Raw genomic sequence first — 23,326 nt, 5'->3', positions numbered from 1 at the left:
GTCCTAGCTCAGGCCATTTACTGGCATATGACCTTGACCTTGGACAAATCACTTCTTGAATCTCCATCTCCTCATCTATGGAATGGGCATAAATAAGTCCCCTTTACGGGGTACCTGCGGGGCTCGGTCAGCTGAGCGTCCGACTTCGGCTCGGATCATGATCTTGCGATTTGCAAGTTCCAGCCCCACATCGGGTTCTCTGCTGTCAGTGCAGAGCCGGCTTTGGATCCTGTCTCTCTTTCTCTCTGCCCCTCCCCAGCCCGTGCTTTCTCTCTGTCTCAAAAATAAATTAAAACATCAAAAAATAGGGGCGCCTGGGTGGCTCGGTCGGTTAAGCATCCAGCTCCGGCTCAGGTCACAATCTCACGGTTTATGAGTTCAAGCCCCCCGTCGGGCTCTGTGCTGACAGCTCAGAGCCTGGAGCCTGCTTCAGATTCTGTGTCTCCTCTCTCTCTGTCCCTCCCCTGCTCATGCTCTATCTCTCTCTGTCTCTCAAAAATAAATAAACGTTAAAAAAAAGTTTTTTTTAACGTCAGAAAATAAATAAATAAATAATAAAAATAAGCCCCGGGGCTCCTGGGTGGCTCAGATGGCTAAGCCTCCGGCTTCGGCTCATGTCATGGTCTCACGGTTCATGGGTTCAAACCCCGCGTCGGGCTCTATGCTGACAGCTCAGAGCCTGGAGCCTGCTTTGTATTCTGTGTCTCCCTCTCTTTCTGTGCCTCCCCCATTTGCATTCATTCTCTCTCTCTCTCTCTCTCTCTTTCTCAAAAATAAATAAATAAATCATCTTTTTAAAAAGTCCCTTTTGCAGGGATACTGTAAAGATCAGGGTTTGGGAGCCCGCAGCACGTGGCACATGGTAGGTGCTCGATAAATGGAGACTCAGAACTTGACGGTGGCCATGCATTCGGCCTCCCCAGAACGGCGCGCTGCCCTCCCCCGCCCCCCTCCCCCGCCCCAAGTTCAGGGGAAGTTTTCCCTGTGAAGTTCCCGAAGTGCTCAGTCCCTCTCCTCCCCCCTCACACTCAAAGGAAACCCCCTGCAGGCCCCGTTCCCCTGCAGTTCCCCCACCCTCGTGAGGTCGTGGCAACTTGTCACCAGGGGCCCAGCCCCTCCGCCTCCCTCCCAGCGCCTGCAGGGCTGCCCCCTAGGACACTGCCTCCGGCATCTCGCCCCTTTGTCCTTAGAGGCCCAGAGGTGGGAATTCGGCAGAGAGGCGGCCTCTGCCCCAGACCCACAAACGCCCCCATTACCGCTTCTTACACCATGCCCTGAATTTCTCACCCCGCCCTCAGACCTTCAAAGGGGACCAAATCCCCAAGCCCTGGCCGCATCCCTGAGCGCCCTACGCGTACCACTGAGGTTTTTGTCTTTATAGCGGGTACCGCTGGCTAAAGTTGTCTCATGCTCCCTTTCTTGTCCCTCCACAAGGGCAGGGCTATGTCCCCAGCACCCAGCAGCACATACAGTGTGAGCTCAATAATTCACAAACCCATGAGCGGGCTTAATCTTTGCAACCTATCTTTGGGACAAGTACTCTCGTGAAACCCATTCCACACAGGAGGTCGAGGAGGCCCACCCTCCGGGCCACGTGCCAAGCCGTGGGCACTAGAGCCCCACGCCCCACGCTTCCCTCAGTCCCAGCGACGGTCACATCCTCAGCCCCTGCCCGACCCCAGGCCGGCCTCTGTGATTAGCCTGGACTCCCCGGGAGCAGTACCGTCTATCCCTGTCCTCTCCCAGCCCACAGTGTTTCCCAGCACAGTCCCTGACACGCAATAGGTGCTCTAGACAGGTCTGCTGCTCAAACGACTCCGCCAAACGGGTGAACAAATTCTTCTCTCCGCACAGAGATGTTTCCTGTGAGCCTTCTGGGACTTGACCCCCAACCCTCTTCACAAGTCAGGGCTGTGGGAACTTGGAGGACACAGAGGCCCTGGTCCTGGGTGGTCCTGGAAGGCTTTCTGGAGGGGGAGGAGGAGGAAGTGGAGGATGGAGGTTTGGGAGTTGGGGCGCTGGGCCGAGATTGCACGGCGAAACGTGTCTTCTGTATTTGGTGTCAGGGGCAGGTGGGGTGGAATCGAGAGGGGACGCAGCTGGGTCGCAGGTTGGTTTGGATACAGGAGCCATGGGAGGTAGTAGGACGTGCCTGCGAGGGCCAGATTGGCAGGCGGACTCCGGCCTGTAGGTACTGGAGCCTGGAGCCTGGCAGATGCCCGGGTGGTGTGCTCTTCAGGGTCTGGGACTTGAGGGCGGAGCCACAGCACAGCGGTGACCGCAGCCTCAGCTATGACGGAATAGCATGGCCAAGCGGTTGGGAACTTGGACTCCAGCCGGATGGCCTGGGTTTTGCATGCTGGCTGCACCACTTAGCAGCTGTGTGACCTCAGGCAAGTGATGGGATTACTCTGTGCCTCTGTTTCCTCACTTGTAACAGAGAGGTATTAATAGCAATCACTTCCTGGGGCACTGTGGGGTTTAAATGAGAACACAAAAAGCCTCGACAAGTACGAGTCCGTTTGTCTTTCTCACTGACGCAGGACATCCTGGAAGGTAGGGATGGAGACCCTACCTCTTTGGTCAGAGCCCAGCTCACAGGGACACAGAGTGGCTCTCAGAGAACTTTGAGTGAATGAACCTGGCCAGGCCATCTCCGCAGTGCCCCAGAGTTCACAAGGGGTCTTCTGCCCGAAGTGAGGGGCCCTCCCTTGACACCTGCCTCAACACCTCCTCCCTCGGCACCCACCGAAGCTGCGGGTATTTCCTGAGTGAAGTGTGATCGCAATGAAAAACAATATCCCTGCGACAGCCTCTTGCATAACCTGCCCACAGCTCTCTGTAACTTCCTGACCAGGCTGTGCGCAGCCGCAGCCCCGGCGAGGGTGTGGAGGGGGGGAACCCATCCTGCCTTAGAAGGTGCCAGACGCTGCCCCCCTTCTCAGGGGAGGCCCAGCAAGACCTCTTGCAGCCTCAGTTTCCCCACCTGGAAACCGGGGTGTTGAGCTGATTACTTTGAATGTCTCCAAAGTTATGGAATCAAACAGACGTAGGCTGGATTTCCAGCTCTGCCTCATTCCGACTGCGGGGGCTCCTGAATGCACAGGTCAGGTCGTCCCCAAGGTGAGAGCTCACACTCCGGAGACAGACAAAACTCGAATTCAAATTCCATCCAGATGACCTTGGACAGGTTATATTTAGCTTCCTTGAGGCAACTCTGGGAGCAGTAAGGGTCGAATTATTGGGAACACGAAATGAGGCAATATACGAAGTATTAAGCACAGTGCCTGTCACACAGTAAGATCTCAAAATTCTTTGACCCTCCTATTGAGGGCTGGGGGATCTACAACCCCTCACCTTGAATCTGGACTCTGTGGCTGCTTAACCAACAGAATGTAGCCAGGGTGATGCTGTGCCCGTTTCTGGGTCCAGATCTCAGGAACCTGGCGGGTCCTATTTCCTACGCTGGGGTGGTTTGTTCTAGGAACACAGGAGAGGCCCGTGGGGAGAAACCCACAACAATCCCCGGGCCAGCCGCGGGGCACCAGTGTGAACCGAGGTGGACTCTCCTGCCAAGTCGGGGCCAAACTGCAGATCTGTGAGCACAATCAATGACGGATGTTGTTTTAAGCCACTAAGTCGTGAGGTGGTTTATGATGTAGCAAGAGAGAACCAGGACAGTTGAGGTCAGTTACTAGCCATTCGACATTTTTGCAGACTGGGGCCCGGCGAGCTCATCTATAATCACGGCCACCATGAGGGTAAGTGGCAAAGTATGGAAAGTGCCTTGGACCTGAGTAAGTTCCTAACAATTTCGCTGCCTCTTATGCAGAATCAGCTACGTCATTTGTGAGACCCAGTGGAAAAAAAAAAAAAAGAAAACACAGGGCCCTTTGTCCAAAGGTTAATAATTTATCAGACAGCACAGCAAAGCAGTAAACCCAGCGCTGGCCCTTCAAAGCAGGAGCCCTGTTGGACCAAACAAGCCGCGTGCTTAGGAAGCCCTGCTCCCACGACGTTCTCGTCTGACTGTGGGAACTACTTTGACTCCTGCAAAGCTGCCTCATAAATAAGAACCCAACTCACTCACCACAGTTACTTTTAACACCAAATTAAAAACAAAAACAAAGAACGGAAGAATGAAAGTCAGCAGGTAATCTTTACTTGTTCACTTGGACTGAACAGTGATTTCCCCCCACCCTGTCTCCACACAGCACCAAGCTGTGATGTTAGGCAAATTGCTTTACCTCTGTGGGGCTCAGTTTTCCCATCTGTGAAATGGGGAGGCTTGTTCTCGACTGGTCTTCCTTCTGGGGCTCCCAGAAGGGAGGGCTCCTCGGGGGCTCCTCAGGGGCATGGGGCAGAGAGCAGGGCACAAGGGGGTGACTGAGGATGCACAAGGCAATACCGGGGTCAGGTGGTTCTCCAGAAGATGCTGTCTGCACCGCCTGCCCTCCCAGCCTTGGGTCTCCCCTGCCCGCAGGATCAGGGGGAGAAGCTCCAAGAACAGAGGCTCTGACTGGGCTAGCCTCATGTCCTTTCTGCCTCACCAGGAGACTCAGAAAGCCACACTGGCCTGCCACTTGACCTTGGGCAGGTTCCCCGGCCTCCTGTGACCGTCTCTGCCTCCCTGGAAGAGGAGGAATGAAACCAACCTCCTTCCCATCTCCCAGCTGTGGAGAGTTGGGAAGTGAAAGGAAACTTGTCCAGAGGGCACAGTGCCAGATGATGGCTCTACATAAACACAGCCCAACCACAGAGGCATCCTGGCCACATGGGCAGGAGAGGGACTTCCCGGCTGTGTGACAGTAGGTCAGTTTGTCTGCCTCTCTGAGCTCCGGTCTGTAAAAGGGAGCGCTGATACTTGGCTTTTCAGCTATCATCATGAAGCTCAAATACAGAAAGAATGTAGACAGGCTGGCGCCAACTGTAAGGCTCCTGAAACGCCTACTTGGACTGCTATTTCCTGAACAGGGACCATGCCTAGCACCAGGCCGAGCACTTGCCCTGCGTTACCGCTGGGCCGCACGACCACCTCGGAAGGCAGCTGTTGTGCCCATTTTGCGGATTGGGAAACCGAAGGTAAAGGCGCTTAAGAGCTTTGCTGGAGGCCTCGTAGCCGGAGTTGCTCGAGCAGGAGGTGAATCCTGACCGAGCTGAGCCATTCCTTCCCCGACAGGCGAAGCCACGGTGATGAAACAGAAGGGGGCGCGTGCTGGCCGACCGAGGAAGAAAGTGCAGGCCGTGGTTCGGAGAGACCCCACGCCCCACACCCGAAAACAAACAAAGGCTCCAGCCTCCCCCAGGAATTTTTGGTGTGGTTTTTACTCTCCTGGAAGGCACCCGGAGAAAGGGGGAACTAGACTGACTGACGGCCAGCCTCCTGTGGTGACATCAACCAGGGCCACATGAATCAGTAATGCAGGCTTCTCTCTGTGTCCTGAGACCACCCGTCCCACTGCTTTCTGGCTCCTGGCCACCGCTGCCCCTGGCCCAGGCTTCCCTCTGAAATAGGTTCAAACAACCTTTGCTGCCTCTGCTTCGGCCCTTCACGCCTATTCCTGAGATAATACCAGGATGTTTATTGTTCTAATAGGAGAAAAATAGAAATAAGGATGTTTTATGATGAAGTCTAAGTGCCTGACAGCTGCCCGGCAGGCCCCCGTGACCTGCCCACTGCTTTCCACACTCACCTCTTGCTTCTCTCTGTTCTGCTCACTGTGTTTCCACCAGGGTGCTGTGCTTCCTGAATCTTTTTTTTTTTCTAGTTTATTTGAGAGAGAGAGTGCACAGGGCACAGAGAGAGAGGCAGAGAGAGAGCGAGAATGCAAGCAGGCTCTGCACCACCAGCACGGAGACCAATGAGGGACTCAAACTCACAAACCGCGAGATCGTGACCCGACCCGAAATCAAGAGTTGGACACTCAGCGCACGGAGCCACCCAGATGCCCCGTGCATCCTGAATCTCCTGGCCATTCCCACCTCAGGGCCTTTGTGGTTGCTGTTCCCCTGACTTGCCGGAATGTTCTGCCGCCAGGTCCCCAGACTCCCTCTTGTCATGTCACCTCAGGTTGAGCTCAGAGGACCCCTCCTTAGAGAAGACTTCCCCGGCCACCTGGCCAGAATTGCCCCTCCCTTCCAGACACTGTGACACAGGCTCCAGATTGGGGTTTCTTGTAGCACACAGTGGGATTAATCCTAGAATGACCTTGTTCACTGATCAGTTGTACACGCTCATCAGTCTCCATCCACTGGACCCAGGACCCAGGACAGCAAGTCTGAGCGCTAGACAGACAGACCTAGGCCTTCCTAGGTCCCTCTGCAGCTAGATGTGGGCCTGGTCACCATAGGTGTTTTCAGAAGGAAGGGAGGGCGGGAAGAAGGAGGGAGGGAGGCCACTCAAAAAAAAGATCTTGAGCAGCAATGCAGTGCAGCCTGGAATGCACTAGAACCACGAGCAGGACGTCCCTTGCAGAGGGACCCAGAGCACATCGCAAATACCCAGAGTTCCAGACATCTAATAAACAGCCCAGTCCTGTGACTGTGACGTGAGGGGTTCCCATTGCAACTTGGCCCCAAGGGAGGCCAGGTCCCAGGAGAGCCTGAGAGCCCCGGTTAACCTTACCAGAGCAAACACAGGCTTGCTGGAACCAACCACCACTTATAATGCCCTTTTGAGGGTGACCTGTTTGTAGGCTGGAGGGAGCTGAATTCTGCTAGCCTAGGAAGGGCTCGCTCTTGGCAAGTGGCAGCCAAGGACACTGGCAAGGCTGCACCCAGGACAGAAGCTTCCATGCAGCAAGCACAATCCACGTATCAGGTGGGGCCTAATGCAACCCCATGACCCTACCGGATAGAGACCTCGAAGACCAGGAAATCGCTTTAGGGAGATAGAGGCACATAACCAAGAGTGCCCATCTGGTAAGTGACAGAGCTAGGACTCGAACCCAGGTCTGACCCCAGGACCCATCCCCACCTGCACACTGCTGCTGTTCTGTGCCCACGCCCCAGAGAGCGGTGGGCAGACCTCCCTGCCTGCACCTCGCTCTCAAACACTCGTGACCTGTGCTCCTCTGGCCCCTGGGCACGGCCCCAGGATGTGCACCCAGCATGGGGTGTTGGCCCAGGGCGAGGGGCCTGGGGGAGGGTCACGGAGTGGACCTCGAAACTTTTAATATCCTCACTTTGGCCTCCAATCAAGCCTTATTCCCCCACTTGCACTTTGTCTCAGTCTCCACCCCACCCGCCCTCCACTTCCTGCACTGTCAGCACCGATTTTCATTTCTGTTTAGCCCAACAGGCCAGTTCCCGGTGACCGGTCTTCAGGATCTCCCCCCACCCAGGGGAGGGGTGAGATGAGACAGAAGCCTCTTGTTCCATCTCGGGGACCGGCCCTGGCCTTACTTACAGATTCTCAGAACCTAGAACAGCTTACAACCTACCAGACAGCTTGGGAAATGATAAATTTCCTTTGAGTGCAATAGCTTCCGTAGGACACATCACTTACCGTCACTCCCCGAATACAAACTCTTCAGGAAGAGGGATGTACGTGTGCACGGGAGGGATCCTTACAGCCTACGAAGTGCTAGCCTGAGTAGGAGGGGCCTTGCCCGTCTGCCCACCTGGACATCAGAACAGACAGAGGTTCAGAAGTGGCCCCTGATCACGGGTCAAGACAGGGAAATTCACCGTGGCTCTCAGACCAGCCACATGGCAGGCAGACGCTGGTTAAACGGCTGGGTTGATTTGCAGGTCTGGACATGAGCTGGAGTCCTGGGGATGGGGTGGGTGAGGTCTGACCACAGCCCTCTGTCTCTTTCCTCCACCCCACAGGGGAACCACAGTCAGAGGGGGGCTCCCGGCTGGCTGCCTGTTGTGGGGGCAGTTCCCTCCCAGCTCAGGCCCGAAGTCCAAGTCTCACATTTACCCCTTCGTCTTCCCCTTGCCCGCCCCCTCCATCCCCCGCCTCCGGAGACTACGCGTTTATGCTACTACTTTGTGACTCCCCTTTTCCCAAGCTGGGAGGATGCTCAGCCCAGCCCAGAGGGAAGAGGGTCACGGGGAGGCCAGGGATCTCTTTCTGCAAATACCCAAAGAGAGCCTTATGACAAGAGAGGCTTTATTCTGCATATCCTCGGAGGACAGGTCTGGGACCAGGGAGCAGGCGGTACACAGAGGAAGGGCTGCCTCAGCAGATAGTGGGCTCCCTGTCACCAGAGGCTGGTTGCCCAGGTGGATGGGTGAAGAGGGACCTCCCTGTCCTGTGGGGAGAGAGACTGCCCAGACCCTTCCTGCTCAGAGGTTCTCAAATAGTCTTAATCCAAAGATAGTTTCCTGAGCCTTACGATTAGTTTTTTTAAGGGACCTTACTAATTTTCTGAGGATCAAAAGTTTTGGAGGATCGAAAGTTTTGTGAGGGGCCTTTGGGCAAGGGAATGCTCCGTTTCATTAGACGTGCGTCAGTATCTTCAAGTCAAGACTGCCAGAACCCTGCTGGGTGGCCTGCTGGGCGGGGTGGGGCGTCCTCGGGGCCCCTCAGAGCCAAAGCTCAGGGCACAGTGCCGGTGCTGTCTCTAAAACTTCATGTAAACTTCTCCAGCTTCTGGTATGTGTGTCAGTGTCCTAGCCTCTCCAACTTTCCCAAAAACATCTGAGCAGTTTCAGAAACTACCCTTGTGATTCCTGACCCAGCCTCGACTTCCTCCTGACAGTGAGCAGGCTGGTGGGTAAACAGCAGATTCCCGGGCCTGGCCTCCTGCAGGGGGTAATTCCAGGAGCCTCTAGGTGGCTGAGACTCCATGCCCTGGGCTGCGGCCCACCTGTCCTCTGCCCACAGGCCCCTCTCCAAGGCCCCTCGTGTGTTTATAGGAGTCTGAAAGCCCCGGGGAGAGCAGGTCAGCGGACCCAAGTTAGGGCAGCTTCTCCTTCTCGTGAATTGCAAAGATCCTGAAATCTGGGCTGAACTACTTGCTTTTCCAAGAATCCAGAAGAAGGCATTTGAATGCCTGGGCGAAACCGTGTTACTTTTTGACATCCATATCCCCACCGTGGGTGCTGAGCAGGGGAGCCCGAGGGCAGGGCGGGGGGCCGCCGGGATCTATAAGGGTGGCAGATCTGGGGAAGGCGCATCTTCATTTCCCAGGACACAGCAGCAAGGATCCAGGAAGGGCCCACGGCTCCCCTTCAGCAGGCCATTCTCCAGGAGGGCAGCCGGGTGGGCGGGGTCTCCGGCTGGAGCAGGACCCCGCAACCGGAGCATCTACAGACATCTGGGTCCCAAGATGCTTCCCACTGGGAGAACTGGTGGGGACATTTTGAGACAGTTGACCCCAGGCCCTCAGCCCACCGTGGGGGCTGCAGCATAGGGAGGGGCTGGAGGCACCAGGAGGGTCTCGCTCAGCCCTAGCAGTGCAGGAGGCCAGGCTGGGCACACACCTTGGCACAGAGCACAGAGTGGCAGCCGTTGCCAAGATGGGGGATGATGCCTTGTCCCTTGGCTTCCCCACTGACTCAGGAGAAACCACCACAGGTGCTGGCTCGGTGCCCATGGGGGCCATACCACAGTAACTGGGGGCTGCCGGCATGGCAGCAAGGTCAGGGGGGCACTGCTCCCGAGGCCCCGGGCGAGAGAAGCAGGCCGAGGGGTCTGTGCCTCACAATCTCTGCTGCCAGTGAGCTCCGGCCCTGGCGGTGTGCGTCTGATGCTCCGGGCTCCGAGGGCGTCTTCCTGGCAGTGGTGGGAGACAGGGCGCCCAGTCCCTGCTGTCTGCCTGCTGCTCCAACACTGCCGTGCAGATCCAGCCCCTGGGTTGTCTCCAAGGCACGAGCCGGGCTCCCCTGGGGTCTGGGCTGGGGGGGGCAGCTGGGCGGGGCGCAACTGGAAACCACCAGAAGCCCCCTGCCCAGGCTGGTCTTCCACCGGATGCCGGAACCTCAGTTCGGGCCACACAGGCCTCTGCTGCCAGCCTGGTGCCACTAGTGCCACCCTGGCCTCTCCGGGGCCACCCAGCTGCCCTCTCAGCCCCAACCCAGACCAGGCCTCATTTCTCAGAGACAGTCATGGGCAAGGGGGCCTCCTTTCCTTCCTCTTCTACTGAGAACATGACGTCCCCGCAGCTGCCCAGAGGCGGCTCTGTCTCCTGCTCCGGGAAGTGGGGGTACGCGTGGTCCCCTTCCAGATCCTCCTCCAATTCAGGCCCCGTCGGCCCCGCCAGGCCCCGGCCCTCAGGCACCTCGGTCCTCACGGTCCCCACAATCACTGTGTCAGCCTTCATGATGTAGATTTTCTCTGTAAGCAAAAGGATGGGTTGAAGTGAGGGAACGGGAGCCCTGGCTGGACGGAGTGAGGAGGCAGAGGTGGGTGCAAGCCCCAGCCTCGTCACTCCTACTGTGTGGCCTCAGGCAGATGACACAATCTCTCCGATCCACGATCCACGGTAAGCCCCACCAACCTCACAGGTACCCTGAGGCTCAAAGGAAATAAAACAGCTAGAAACCATGCACTGAGAAGTTAAGCACTGGCCCGGCCCGCCTGCTCCTTGTGGGAGAGGCTCACGGTCTCCTCCAGTTTCAGTGAGGATCTGGTAGGGAAGGAGAGAGTAAAGCCGGGAGAGAAAGCGAGCCCTGGGGAGAGAAGCTGGTAAGTGGCAGCCCCGGGAAGCTCCAGAGGAGGTTAGCTGGTGGCAGACACTGTCCAGACACCCTCCACGCGTTACTCCCAAATCCTCACATCCCGGCTGCCAGGGGGAGAGTCTAGGATTGTCCCCGTGGACAGATAAAAAACCTAAAGCCCCGAAAGGTTAAAAGACCTGCCCAAAGTCACCAGGTAGTTAGAAGTCTCAGAAGAAACCCCCACCTGACTGGCCACCCTTTCCGCTCCTATCCACGTGCCTAAATCAGAAACCAGGGGTGACGGACTTGTCCCGGTTTGCCTGGGGGCACTCCTGGGACATGGCCGTGACAGTCCCGAGCCCCATGAACCTCTTAAGGTCCAGGTAAACCCAGGCAGCCCTGGGGCGCCTGGGTGGCTCAGTCGGTTGGGCATCCAACTTCAGCTCAGGTCATGATCTCGCTGTCCGTGAGTTCGGGCCCCCCGTCGGGCTCTGTGCTGACAGCTCAGAGCCCGTTCACGTTCTGTCTCTCTGTCTCTGAAAGATGAAAAACCTTAAAAACAAAATTAAAAAAAAGAAACCTCAGCCCTGTTGATAATTAGCCGCAGCCTGGGAGTCTTTCTCGGGGCCGTACCTCGGGTCTTCAGGTGTTCGCTACGTGTTTCCCATCGCCCACCCGAGGCCTTCACAGCTGTGCCTGAGTAGCACGTAGTAGGGCTGCTGGTGTATGTTGCTTGGATGAATCAGCAGCACAGCCCATCAGAGGCATGATCCTCTAAGCGTTGTACCACCATCTATGGCTGGGGCTTTGGAGGCTCAGGGGAGCTAAGTAAGCCGAGAAGCGAGGAGCCTTTACCCGGCCCAGCTACATGGCCTTGCACTCAGAGCCTCCCAGCAGCCCGGCCCGTGACTATCTCTGGAGTCTGAATGAGGAAGCTCAAGAAGGAACTCGAAAGCTGGGGTGGAGCAGGGCACTGGGATGGAGCAGCCCACCCGGGGCTCTAGAATCCAGGCAAGTTATCTTGGTGGGAAGTGAAGGGGCTCTCCCTGCCTGGTGCCCTGGGGGCGAGGGATAAAGCTCAAGCTGCAGTTTGGTCCCCCGGGGGTGCTGGACAGGGCAGCAGGGGCCCCTCTGGGATGGTACGAGAAGGACAAAAGGCTCCTGAGAGGACCTCCAAGGCCTTCGCTCCCAACCACCACGCTCGCCAGCAAGGCTAACAGGCCAGCTGGAGCAGACGGCCCACTCCCATCCCGGGATCTCGGCACCTCCCTCCACCTGCCCCCGCAGCTCCAGGCACTGCCCTCGGCAGGGACTCAAACGTTCACATTAGGACTTCTTAGGAAATTTAGAGGAGATGTCTTTGGTGGTATTTCCCCAAATAACCCTCTTTTAAAAAATGGGGAAAAAACAAAAAACCTTGCTGAAAGCTACAATTCCAAAAGTTTTGTTTTCATATGAAAGACTCAGCCCCAAAGAGTTCAATCCACCAGCAACTGCGACAGAAATGTGGAGAACAAAGCCTCTTTGGTATTACCCAGCAACGGTTAACCCTCCAGAGGACAGAGATGGAGCTCACAGCCAGGTGGAGGGGTGAGGGGAGGGGGGAAGGGAGGCTACAAATAGTCACACTGCTGGGTGCTGAGGATACTAGGTCAGGAGGCCTGGGGTCTGGGGGAGCACAGCAGAGGGGCATCTGGTCTAGACAGGAGAGTGCAGAGGGCCAGGAAGACTTCCTGGAGGAGGAGGCAAAAGGGCAGGGGCCTCAGGAGCTCAGGAATCGACGAGATTTGAAGAGGGAGCTGCCCATCCAGGGTGAGGAAGCAGCTTCCACAGAGAAGCTCAGGAGGGAGGGAGGGCGGGCTCTGTGAACTCGGGAAACTGCCAGCGGATAGGAGAAGCAGGCCTGGGGGGTCAGGAGGCAGGTGAGTCTGGTGGGGAGGAGGCCGTTGGTGACCAGTCTGAAGGCCGGAGTAAGAGTCCTGGAATCCATCCTGAGAGCAACAGGGAGCCCTGCCCCAGCCCCAGGGGTTTAAGCAGGGGTGCACAACGGACGGGCATATATTTTGGCACAAACACTCTGGGTGGAGCAGGGTGGAGAGCAGAAGGAGAGGAGGCAGCGAGGCCCTTGGGAAGCCAAAGCCAAAGCCTGAGTGGGAGGGCGGCTGCCGTTCGGGAAGTGCTGGCGTCCAGGCCGCCGCGGGCAAGCCAAAGGCTTCGGAGCCCCGCAGGTGGGGGGCCGTGTCCCAGCTGGGCCACTCAGTGGCTGTGTGACAGGGAAGATCTCTTCATGCACCTACCCCCCCCCACCAGCTGCAGTGTCCCCAGTTATAAAAAGAGGAGGAAGACACTGTCCTCAGAGGCCATGGGACAACGAGAGATGACTTTCACCTAGACAAGTGGCAGGTCTTATTGTCACCGGCACCTTTCAAGGTGTCCTCCTTTCCCTTCACGGGGCTCTTTGCTGGGGGATGGGGCGGCGTCCACATCTCACCTCAACAACAGGCACCAGGCAGGGGAGCCCCTTCCCCCACCTTCACCCCCACCCACCAGGACAACCTCCCACGCATGATTCCACGTCTCGCAATGGCCCTATGAGGCAGAATTAGCACTATTCCTGTTTTACAGAAATTTGAATTGGGGTAACGAGGGGGAACAGCCTTCGTAATATACCTAAGCATGCTTTAACTCTCTCACAACAAGCATCTCCTGCTTACAAGGGCCTCTTCCTCGCTGGGCCTTCGTGCCCTAGGGTCTCTGGTTCTGGTCGGGGGCACTGGACCCTGAGCCAGTGCCCATCTCCCCGCTGCCCCCTCGGCCCTGACCACACCCCAAATCGGCAGACTCACCGATCCTGTTGTTGGTATGCTCTGAGGTCGCCCGGGGCTCGGGAAGGTCCCTGGGGGACGGGGGGCTCCCGGCCGGGCTGGCATCCAGCAGCCGCATGCTCTGCAGGCAGGCTTCCCCGTTGGGGCAGGTCTCCACGGCCGGGGGGCCCATTAATCCCAGCTCCTCTGTGCCCGACTTGGCCACCGATATGCAACTCCTCAACTGCTGTGGACACAGAAGATGGGGAGTTGATGCGGGGTGCCCCAACCTCCCCTCGGGCTCTGAGCTGGGAAGCCCCTGTTTCTTCATGTCTGTAGACCCCAGTGGGTCTCCCTCTCTGCCTTAAAGCTGCCACACACCACCCAAGGCTTCTCAGCTGTTTTTTTTGTTTAATGTTTATTTATTTTTGACAGAGAGAGAGACAGACCATGAGCGGGGGAGGGGCAGAGAGAGACGGAGACACAGAAGCAGGCTCCAGGCTCCGAGCTGTCAGCACAGAGCCCGACGTGGGGCTCGAACTCATGAACCGTGAGATCATGACCTGAGCCAAAGTCGGACGCCCAACCAACTGAGCCACCCAGGTGCCCCAAGGCTTCTCAGGTTTGAGAGCCTGATGTCCCTGTGGAGAATTTTAGAAGTCGTGTTGCTTTTAACTTGTACTAAATGACAGTAGCCAGCATCCCACACTGCACTCACCAATGCCTCACTCAGTGCGATGCACTGAGAATAGCCCCCTCCCCATTTTACAGAGCAGGAAACAGAGACACAGAGGAGTCAGGGAACTTGCTCAGGTTAGTAAGTGTTTGGGCCAGTACTTGAACCCTGGCGCCTCGCTCCGGAATCCATGCTCATAAAGCACCTGTTGGTAAGTGTGCGCTCCAGACCCACCCCAACTCCCCAGCCCTGACCTCCTGGGACAGCGGTCGTTCATGATTACATCAATGCGTTCTGTACATTTTCAGGAAAATGGTTTAGTTTTTTACTTTTATAAGTAAGCATAAAGGAGAAGTGGTCTCATGAAATGTTCTGGGTTTTTTCAGTTTATTTTTGAGAGGGAGGGAGGCAGAGAGAGAGAGAGAAAGAGACAGCACATGAGCACATGGGGGAGGAACAGAGAGAGAGGGAGAGAGAGAATCCCAAGCAGGCTCTGTGCTCATAGCCTGCCTTGGGGCTCGATCTCATGAAACGTGTGATCATGACCTGAGCCAAAACCAGGAGTCAGATGCTTAACCACTGAGCCAACCAGGTGCCCCTCATGAAATGTTCTAACACATACTAGTTAGGGAATGAGTCTGAGTAATTCACAAAGTATATCTACATAACCCCAAATATTCTTTTATATTAATTTGAAGTCCAAAAGATGGCATTTTAAACAAGTTACTATAAAAGCACTGACTCCCATGGCCAAAAGATGTTTGGTTATCTTAGAAATCATTAAATGCCTTGTTCATGAAATTTCCTGGTATTGTAATAGCCACTTATCTGACCCAAGCATATTTGAATGTGACCTCCCATAATTTGAAACTGAACTCACATTGTGGTTCTATTATATTTAAAGACTAAAGGATGGAAACCTTTCTCCAAGGGTGAAAGTCTGAGTCAAAAGAAAGTCATGGGTGGGTGAGGGGGGACGCCTGAGTGGCTCAGTTGGTTAAGCATCCGACTCTTGATTTTGGCTCAGGTTATGATCTCACAGTTTCACAAGTTTGAGCCCCATGTGGGCTCTGCGATGACAGTGGGGAGCCTGCTTGAGATTCTCTCCATCCCTCTCTCTGCCCTCCCCCACCTGCATGCATGCACACTCTCTCAAAATAAATAATTTTTTTTAAAAAGGGTATGGAAGACTTGATCAAAGAAAACAAAAATAGGTGAACCATACACACGAGACTCATCCATATGTCCTGCCCTGTCCCTCAGCTCCCGATGGCAACACCCCTGCTCTTCCCCCCAAAGGTTGCTCCTGGAGGCTGGGTGCATAGCAGGGCACCAGGCCAAGCCCAGTGAGGACCAGGTGTCGAAGCCCCATCTAGGGTAATCGTAGGATCAACGGTAAAGTTTGCAAAGCCTGGCCTAGCGCCTGCCCACAGCAAGTTGCTTGTAAAAAGCAGGTGAAGAGGTCCCTAGAGCCCAGGGTACCAGCTTTGGAGCCATACAAACCAGGGTTCAAATCAAACCAGGGTTCGCTGATCTATTTTCCAGCTGTGGAGTATCCTTTCCCATCTGTGCCTCTATTTCCTCTTTTGTAAAATGGACCACAGCACCAACCTCTGAGTGTTGTACGGCCTACCCAAGGTAACTTTAAGAGTCACAAGCGAGGTGCCTGGCTCCTGGGAAGTGCCCATGTGTGATGGCTACATTTTCAGAGTCATGCTCTGGATTTGCCATCCCAGCTGTGAGGATGAGAGCCACAGAGGAGTGAAGGAGAAAAGGGGAGGTCAGCATGGCCTTCCTCTGACCACACCTGGCACCCAAATCGGCCCAAACCAAATCCACGGCCCTTCTGGAAGAGTCCCCAGCAGGGTGAGCCGGGAGCCAGAGGCAGCTGAGCGGGTGGGGCTCCCCATCCACTGCCAGAGCCTGGCTTCGCCCCGCTGTGCTCAGAGCATCCCACGGGGGGCAGACCCAGCCTGAACCTGCGGGGGCGGGGGGCGCACCCCATCACTGTGGTTGGGGAATGACCCACAGCTCTCAGAACTGGCAGATCTGCTAGCGAAGGAGTCAGAGTTAGGGGCACAAAGCCAGGGAGGCGGGGCAAAGAAGGGCTACTTACGGTCAGGTTCCTCCTGGGCCTGGAATCTGCAAAAAAGAAGCAGAGCAGGGACTTCACCAAGGAGGGTCTGGGAGCTACCTGGTCCCGTCCCAGCCCACGCGTGGATGGCGGCTGACACTTATTAGGCCCTCGGGCTGGAGAGCAGTGGATGGCTTCAGAGTCCGCGCCCAACCCCGGGCACAGAAACTCATTTCCCAGCGCTCACTTCTGTAGCGGCAATGGGAGAACTGGGAACCACCTCTCCCCCAGCCACTAAGCCAATCACAGTACTGACGCCCTCCCCCAGCCCACAAACAGGTTGGTTTGTGGCTGCGGACACTATCTTGTAGCCCCCAGGGTCTAGAGAGCCCAGAACTCCTCAGAGCCCCATGCAAAGGTCTCACGGAAGACCTCAGGGCTGGTAACACAGAGCAGATGACCGATCCTGAGGACCTCTGCTGAACCTGCTCCGGGCACACCGAAGCCAGGCGACCCTGGAGGCCTTCTGCGGGAGCTCGGTTTCTACGACTCGTGCCTGGAAGAGCCCATATGACCACCTTCAAGGAAGACAGCTGCTCATCGGCAGCCTGCCACCTACCATCCCCCTCTGGTGGGCTCAGGAGGCACAGACTCAGGGATTCTCAGGGCACAACTACCTCTTATCGCAAACCCCCACCCCCAGGTTTTCTCTCCTATCAAATACAGGGCCAGGCCATGGCCAAGCACATGTTGGTATTTAGCCACGGCCCACTGGCCATTTGAGACAGCTGGAGATGGTGCCCAGGCATCTGGTCTACCCGAGGGCAAATCAACTCCCGGCATAGACCGTCCTCTAGGGACACACAGCCCTTTAGGACTCGTGAGGAGGCCCTCTCGGAGACTTGGAATAGACTGCTGTGGGTGTGCACACCTGACCAGAGAGATCTGCTCTGAAAATGCCAATGAGCTAAGTCACCTCCAGAACACTCTCTGATTTCAGCAGCTCTGGGAACCATGAGCCCTGAATCCTAGCTGAAACACTTCACTGGAGGCCCACCAGCTGTGATAATACAAACAAGACAGGTGGTGTGAACATGCTGTGTAGACATTAGGTCAGTTTGGGGAACACTCTTACATGTACCTTTTAAGCGACCATCAGCAAAGTGTCTAAAGAGGAAAGGAACCAGAATGATGGTCAAAAGGAGAACGTGTATAAAATGACACAATTCTGGATTCTTGACTTAACAAATGCACCGAGTTTCCTTCCTCTGGTAACTGGTGTTCCCAGCACAGTGGTCACCTTGGGAGGCCGTGGCTCATTCCCACTAGGTAGCCACTGTCCATAGTCCAAGCCACCAAATGCTCTCTGGCCCGAGGCAGCTTCCTTTAAATGATGTCAGTGAGGCCTCATCTTTGTCCTTTAAGAGTGAGTTTGAGTTTTGCAAACAGCCAACTTTGATTTGGGTGGCCACAGGGAGAAAGTACAACAAAGTAACAAGATAAAATAAAATAAATAAAAGTGATAAAATTCAGTCTTGGAGAGGATGTGGGTAAAAAGGAACACAGCTTCTCATGCCCTGTGAACCGGTTCCATGTTTCTCAAGAGCCAACTGGCAAGGAAAACCTCACACCCTTTGACCCAGTAATCCCTCTTTGGGTACACACCCTCAGGAAATAACCCAAGAGAACACAACAGGGTTGTGCACAGAGGTGGTATTTATAATAAACAAAAAACTGAGAACGAGCCAGATGCCAAACAATGAGGCTGCTTAGCAGTCTTGAAGCAGAGGCCTTCCTGGCAGGAAGGCCAACACAACATTACTTCACCTTCCCAGGCTCAGTCCTCATGTCTGGAAAATGGGACACATCATGCCAACTTTGGAGGGTTTTTGTGACGATAAATGAGATCTCAAACGTGAAGGTGCCCAATGATTAATCACCCGGAGAGCATGAACCTTGATGTGATATGATGAGAATGACACTGTACTCACGTGGTCTTCCTCCCCTAACCCCTTAAGTCCAATCTAATAAGGAGGAAAATGTCAGACAAATTCCAACAGAGGGGCATCCTGCAACATAACTGGCCAGTACTCCTCAAAACTGGCAAGGTCATGGGGGTGGACGGGCACCTGAGTGGCTCAGTAGGTTAAGCATCCGACTCTTGATTTCAGCTCAGGTCATGATTCCAGGGTCATGGGATCAAGCCCTGTGTTGGGCTCTGTGACGAGCATGGAGCCTGCTGAAGATTCTCTCTCCTGCTGCCCCCTCTCCCCTGCTCATGCTCTTACTCTCTCTCTAAAATTAAAAAAAACAAGACAAAACTGCCAAGGTCATCAAAAACAGGAAAGTCAGAAACTGTCCCAGCCCAGAGGAGCCCAAGCAGAGACAACAACTATTTGTAACATGGTTTCCTGGGTGGGAGCCTGGAACAGTTAAAAAAAAAAAAAAAAAAAGGTTGGGTAAAACTAAGTAAACCTAAATAGAGTACGGACTTTATAAAGTCAATAGTAATGTATCAATATTGATTCGTTTATTGTGACAAATACACCATATTCATGTAAGACATTAATAATGGAGGAAACTGGTGTGATAAGGGTACTCTCTGTACTATCTTTTCAAATATCCTATGCTCTAAAAAATGAAGTGTGTTTAAAATTTTTAAAAATTTAAACGTGAGGGGCGCCTGGGTGGCGCAGTCGGTTAAGCGTCCGACTTCAGCCAGATCACGATCTCGCGGTCCGTGAGTTCGAGCCCCGCGTCAGGCTCTGGGCTGATGGCTCAGAGCCTGGAGCCTGTTTCCGATTCTGTGTCTCCCTCTCTCTCTGCCCCTCGCCCGTTCATGCTCTGTCTCTCTCTGTCCCAAAAATAAATAAACGTTGAAAAAAAAAAATTTAAACTTGAAAAAGGGACTGTGCCCAGGATGCTGCCTGGCATATAGTGGGTCCCGGGACATTAACGAGGCTCGGCACTCCATCCCACCAAACAGAAAATCAGCATTTGATACTGACTCTTGGAAACAAGCATAAAATAACACAAAGGTGAAAAGGCAGAATCCAGAGGTACTAATGTCTGCCTACAGCTTCGTTACAACCCACGTGTGTGCTTTGATTAAAGACCCAGAACCAGTCATGCCAAGTACAGAGGTCAGATTTCGTAAGTGCGTTTCCCCTAAAAACGTTGCTTCAGTCCACTGTCTTCATTGATTTGTTTTCCTGCTTTGGGGAATAACTGTGATCTTCTTATAAACGCATCTGGCACCCTAGGACCTGAGTCCAGGGACACACTAAGCATCGGGGCCACCCCTGGGACAAGTGCATGGTATCCCCGGGGCCACTCTGAGGGCCACCGTAGCCGAGCACAGGGGTTCTGATGCGCACACTATCGGTCCCTTCCATCTTGGTCACTCTCCCCTTTCAGTCCCAGCCCCAATGTGGCCTGGGGTCCTGGCTGCTGCGGGGCAGCAGACCGGACCCAGGGAAGGAGTCTGGCACGGAGGTTCAGCCAGGCTTTGGCAATGGGCACCCCGAGATTAAGACCTAGGCTCCTCGGAGACATACCCGATTCCAGGGCGAGGGCAGGAAAGTACCAGGCAAGTTGGGATCATCTTAAAGAAGTGCTCAAAACAGGAAAGGATGGGACAAAAGGACACAGGAGCCAGCTTCAAGGGCCCCCGCTGGCCTAATCTGAGGCAACTTGAACATCAAATTAAATAACGATGGCAACAGAATAAAATAGCAATCCAAGAGTCCAGGCAGCCATAAACACAAAGGAAAAAGAAGACAGTTTGTTGAGGAAGCGGTTACTCCCAGGGCCTCAAAGTACCCCCCCTGAAAGTGCTTAGCACTTGCCAAGGAGAAAAGAGCAACTTGGTGCTGCAGCCTGGCAGCACGGATGCCACCAGGGAAGTGGGTGTCACTCCTAGGATCTTCCCGCCACCAGAGACGCATGACCGGACTCCAATCTCCAGTAGTGAGGACGCATCAGGCAAACCCAAGGTGAGGGACATCCACAAACCCAGGGCTGGGATCCCCAAAAGTGGCAAAGTCGTGAACATGGAGGAAAAGGCGGCAATGCACCCAGACTGAAGGAAACTCAAGAGACATGACAACCAGATGCAACACGAAATTCTGGATTCTTCTGCTATAAAGGATGTTGTTGGGATAAATGAAGAAAGTTGAAAGGGGTCTGAGAATTAGTTGGTGGTAAATGCATCGGTGTGAATTCTCTGATTTGGATGGTTTCACTACGTTGTCTAAAAATCCGCCCGTGTTTGTATGAACACACGCTAAAGTATTTGGAGATGATAAGGCATTAAGTGGGCAACTTATCTAAAAAGGTTCAGAAAAAATTAAGTTCTTTGTACTGCATTTGTGACTTTTCTGTAAGTGTGAAATTGTTTCAAAACAACACAAAATGTTTTTCAACTTCGACCTGCCTGAAGTAGCAGATAATGACTTCAGTGTCATTAAAAGGAAGGATTAAAAGAACTTTAGTCAGTGTTTCTCAACCAGGCGTGATTCCCACCCCCAGGGGACAGTGAGCTACCTGAAGATGTGCCTGACTGTCACAGCTGGGAGACGCTACTGGTATCTGGTGGGTCTACAGACCGAGGAAACTGCAGAACCTTCTACAACACACAGGACAGCCCCTACAGCAAAGGACGACCTGGCCCCACACGTCAATAATGAGAGGCCCTTTGTACAAAAATCTCACCACCAACGGCAACAACAATATCCTGGTCATACTGCCTATTAACCAAGTGGCCTTAAACAGGTTCCTCCACCTTTCTGTGCCTCTGATTCCTGGTCTGTGAAATGGGAATAAAAATAGCAGATGCCTCACAGACCCCCTGTACACGTATGTGTTTTGCAAATGCCTGTCACCAAGGACATGTGCCATAAAGTCACATCAATTCAAGTGAAGGCTGGTAAAGTGCTGGGGCTCCAGGACAGGGAGGGCTGGGTCACGCATTCCCATCCTGCTAGCCTTCCGTCCCCTGAAAGAACTGACACTGGTCTGAAGGCTTGGGAGAGCTGCCACCGTTTCGGTATCCAGCACAGAGCCACTTGGAGGACGATCTAAATACACGAATGAGCAAGCACAGGAATGAAAGCCGCTTCCCCCCGTTAGCACCCATTGCTCGGGAGGGAATGGGGCATCCACCCCACTAGTCCATTCTCATCCTGGGCCCTGGGTGCTTATCTTGGCCTCGCCTTCCTTCCATCTCAGGCCTGGGAACCCAGGCCCCCCCCCACCCGCCCCCTGCCCAGGGACCCACCGGAAGCCAGAGGGCCGAAAACAGCCCCAAACAGGATGGCCACCACTGAGTCTCAGAGCTTGGTTCCTTGTAGATCTAGCTTCTTAAGAGGTGATTTTTTTTCTCTCTCTCTCTCTCTGTGGCAAAACTGCCATCAAGAAGGTTTGAAGAAAAAAATAAACTGACGGCAATGGAAATTTTAATACTAGAAAAATGTCAAGAAAGCAAACACAGGTTTCAATGAGACATTAGGGCTGACAGCTCATGGAAAAAGGCTTGAAACTATCAAAACACGAAAACCCCCCTTGCTAAGGGAGCACATGCACCTGCTGTGAAACTCATCAAATTCAAAACAGGCTTCAGTGGACAGGTTTTGTGCTCAAGTCAAAAGGCAGGCCACAGTGAGGGTCTCCAAGGGCCCCGGGGAGATGGGGGCCCGGGGGACAAGGGAGCTGTGACCTGGCCTGAGGCTGACCACTGGGTTCATGAGCGGACTCTGGGGGTGGACACAGCTTGAGGGGAGGAAGGTGGAGGTGACAGGTCTGTACTCCACAGACAAAGTCCACAATCTCAAGGACCACGCCTGAGCCTTGAAGGTTGTGTGGCCCCAGGCACTTATCCACCTTTTCTGAGCCTGGCTGCCTCCTTGTGGAATGGCGATCATCACCCACCTCCCTTGGGGTTTCTGGGTCAGTGAGACCCTCTATGGGGGTCTGCCTCGAAAGCAGAAAGGAAAGCTCAGACAATTCCCATTCACTCCTTCCCTGATGGTCAGGGCCCAGCACACAGTAGGTGCTCAATCAGTGTTTATGGAGTGCTGATGAAGACCTTGTCCTGCCTGGAAAGGGCTGCACAGGGGAGAAAAGGCACTTGGGGCACAGATGGCTGGGACCCCTCCCCCACAACACACACACCAGGTGAGAGCTGGAAATAGGTCAGGGGTTCCAAAAGGTTGCCTGCAAAAGTTGACCCGGAAGCCGGGCAGGGATCAGAGAGTAAGGGCCAGGGAGGGCTTCAGAACAACCTAGAATTCAGAAAGCCCTGAGATTCCTGGTGAGGAAAAAGGCTCCCAACACTGGCCGGTCTGTCAGTCAGCAGTACCCCTGCTGCACGGCCCCACCCACCACGCACTCCGCACAGCACCAACAGGCCCACCTCGACGGATCCACACGCCCACCCTCCGAAGTCCCACTGTTCCTTTTACAGGTGAGGAAACGGAGACACAGGAATTAAGAAACTCACCCGAGGCCATGTAGCTGGTAAGTGGTAGACCCAGGATCCCAGCCCTATCAGCCTGCCCTACAGACCACTATGCCCCTCGCTGCCAGCAGGAGAGGGGAGAAAGGAAGGCGTAGGGAGGCTCGGAAGGAGGGGAAGGCGTTCAGGAATGCCTCTCCGGGAGGCACCGTGGAGGAAAGAACGAAAGACGAGGTGGATCTTAAACCTTCCTGCCAGCCCTCTGGGAGGACCGTGAGGCACAGGCCGTGCAGTTCCCACCTGCATCACATTCCTGTTAGAGATGAGGCTGCGGACAGAGGGAGCCCCAAACCCAGGGCCCAGAGCTGCTGTGTCCATGTGGCCCGAGCAGCCCCTCTGGACACGTGGACACTTACCCACAGGCTCCAGCGTGGGCCGGAAGGTCTGGGCAGGGTAGCACAGGTGGAGCTCTGAAAGGACAGCAGAGTTGGCTGGAGGTGCCAGCCTCAGGGGGCAGGGCAGGGCCCCAGCCAGGCTAGTGCAGGGCGCCTGGCCCTTTCCAAGGCCCCCAGGACACATCTACTCACTCTGCCGAATCCACTTCCTGCAGGCCCTCCAGTGGCACAGGAGGAAGGAGATGGACACCAAGACCACCACCAGGATCATGACCATCCAGAAGAGCACAGGTCCTGGAACACAGAGGCGGC

The 23,326-nt window shown here is 54.8% G+C and overlaps 1 protein-coding gene across 5 annotated transcripts in view; it reads right to left on the bottom strand.

The window, feature by feature from the left end:
* Positions 1–8,102: 8,102 nt before the first annotated feature.
* TNFRSF8 (TNF receptor superfamily member 8) overlaps positions 8,103–23,326 on the bottom strand; it is a 79,334-nt gene continuing 64,110 nt past the window's right edge. For 4 of the 5 annotated variants that reach the window (XM_045035112.1, XM_023258136.2, XM_045035113.1 and 1 more), the window contains 5 exons: positions 23,207–23,308; positions 23,036–23,089; positions 16,208–16,233; positions 13,458–13,662; positions 8,103–10,288 (listed from right to left, as the gene is read on the bottom strand). In XM_045035112.1, coding sequence (XP_044891047.1) covers positions 10,041–10,288; positions 13,458–13,662; positions 16,208–16,233; positions 23,036–23,089; positions 23,207–23,308 — 635 coding nt within the window. In that variant the 3' untranslated portion in view covers positions 8,103–10,040. The remainder of the gene's footprint in view (positions 10,289–13,457; positions 13,663–16,207; positions 16,234–23,035; positions 23,090–23,206; positions 23,309–23,326) is intronic. The other variant, XM_045035111.1, reaches the window with a different exon arrangement.

This window comes from Felis catus, chromosome C1, assembly GCF_018350175.1.
Source record: "Felis catus isolate Fca126 chromosome C1, F.catus_Fca126_mat1.0, whole genome shotgun sequence".
NCBI classification, from domain to species: domain Eukaryota; kingdom Metazoa; phylum Chordata; class Mammalia; order Carnivora; family Felidae; genus Felis; species Felis catus.
Note: the sequence above shows the minus strand (reverse complement) of the source record. Positions and strands in the feature narration are given on the sequence as shown.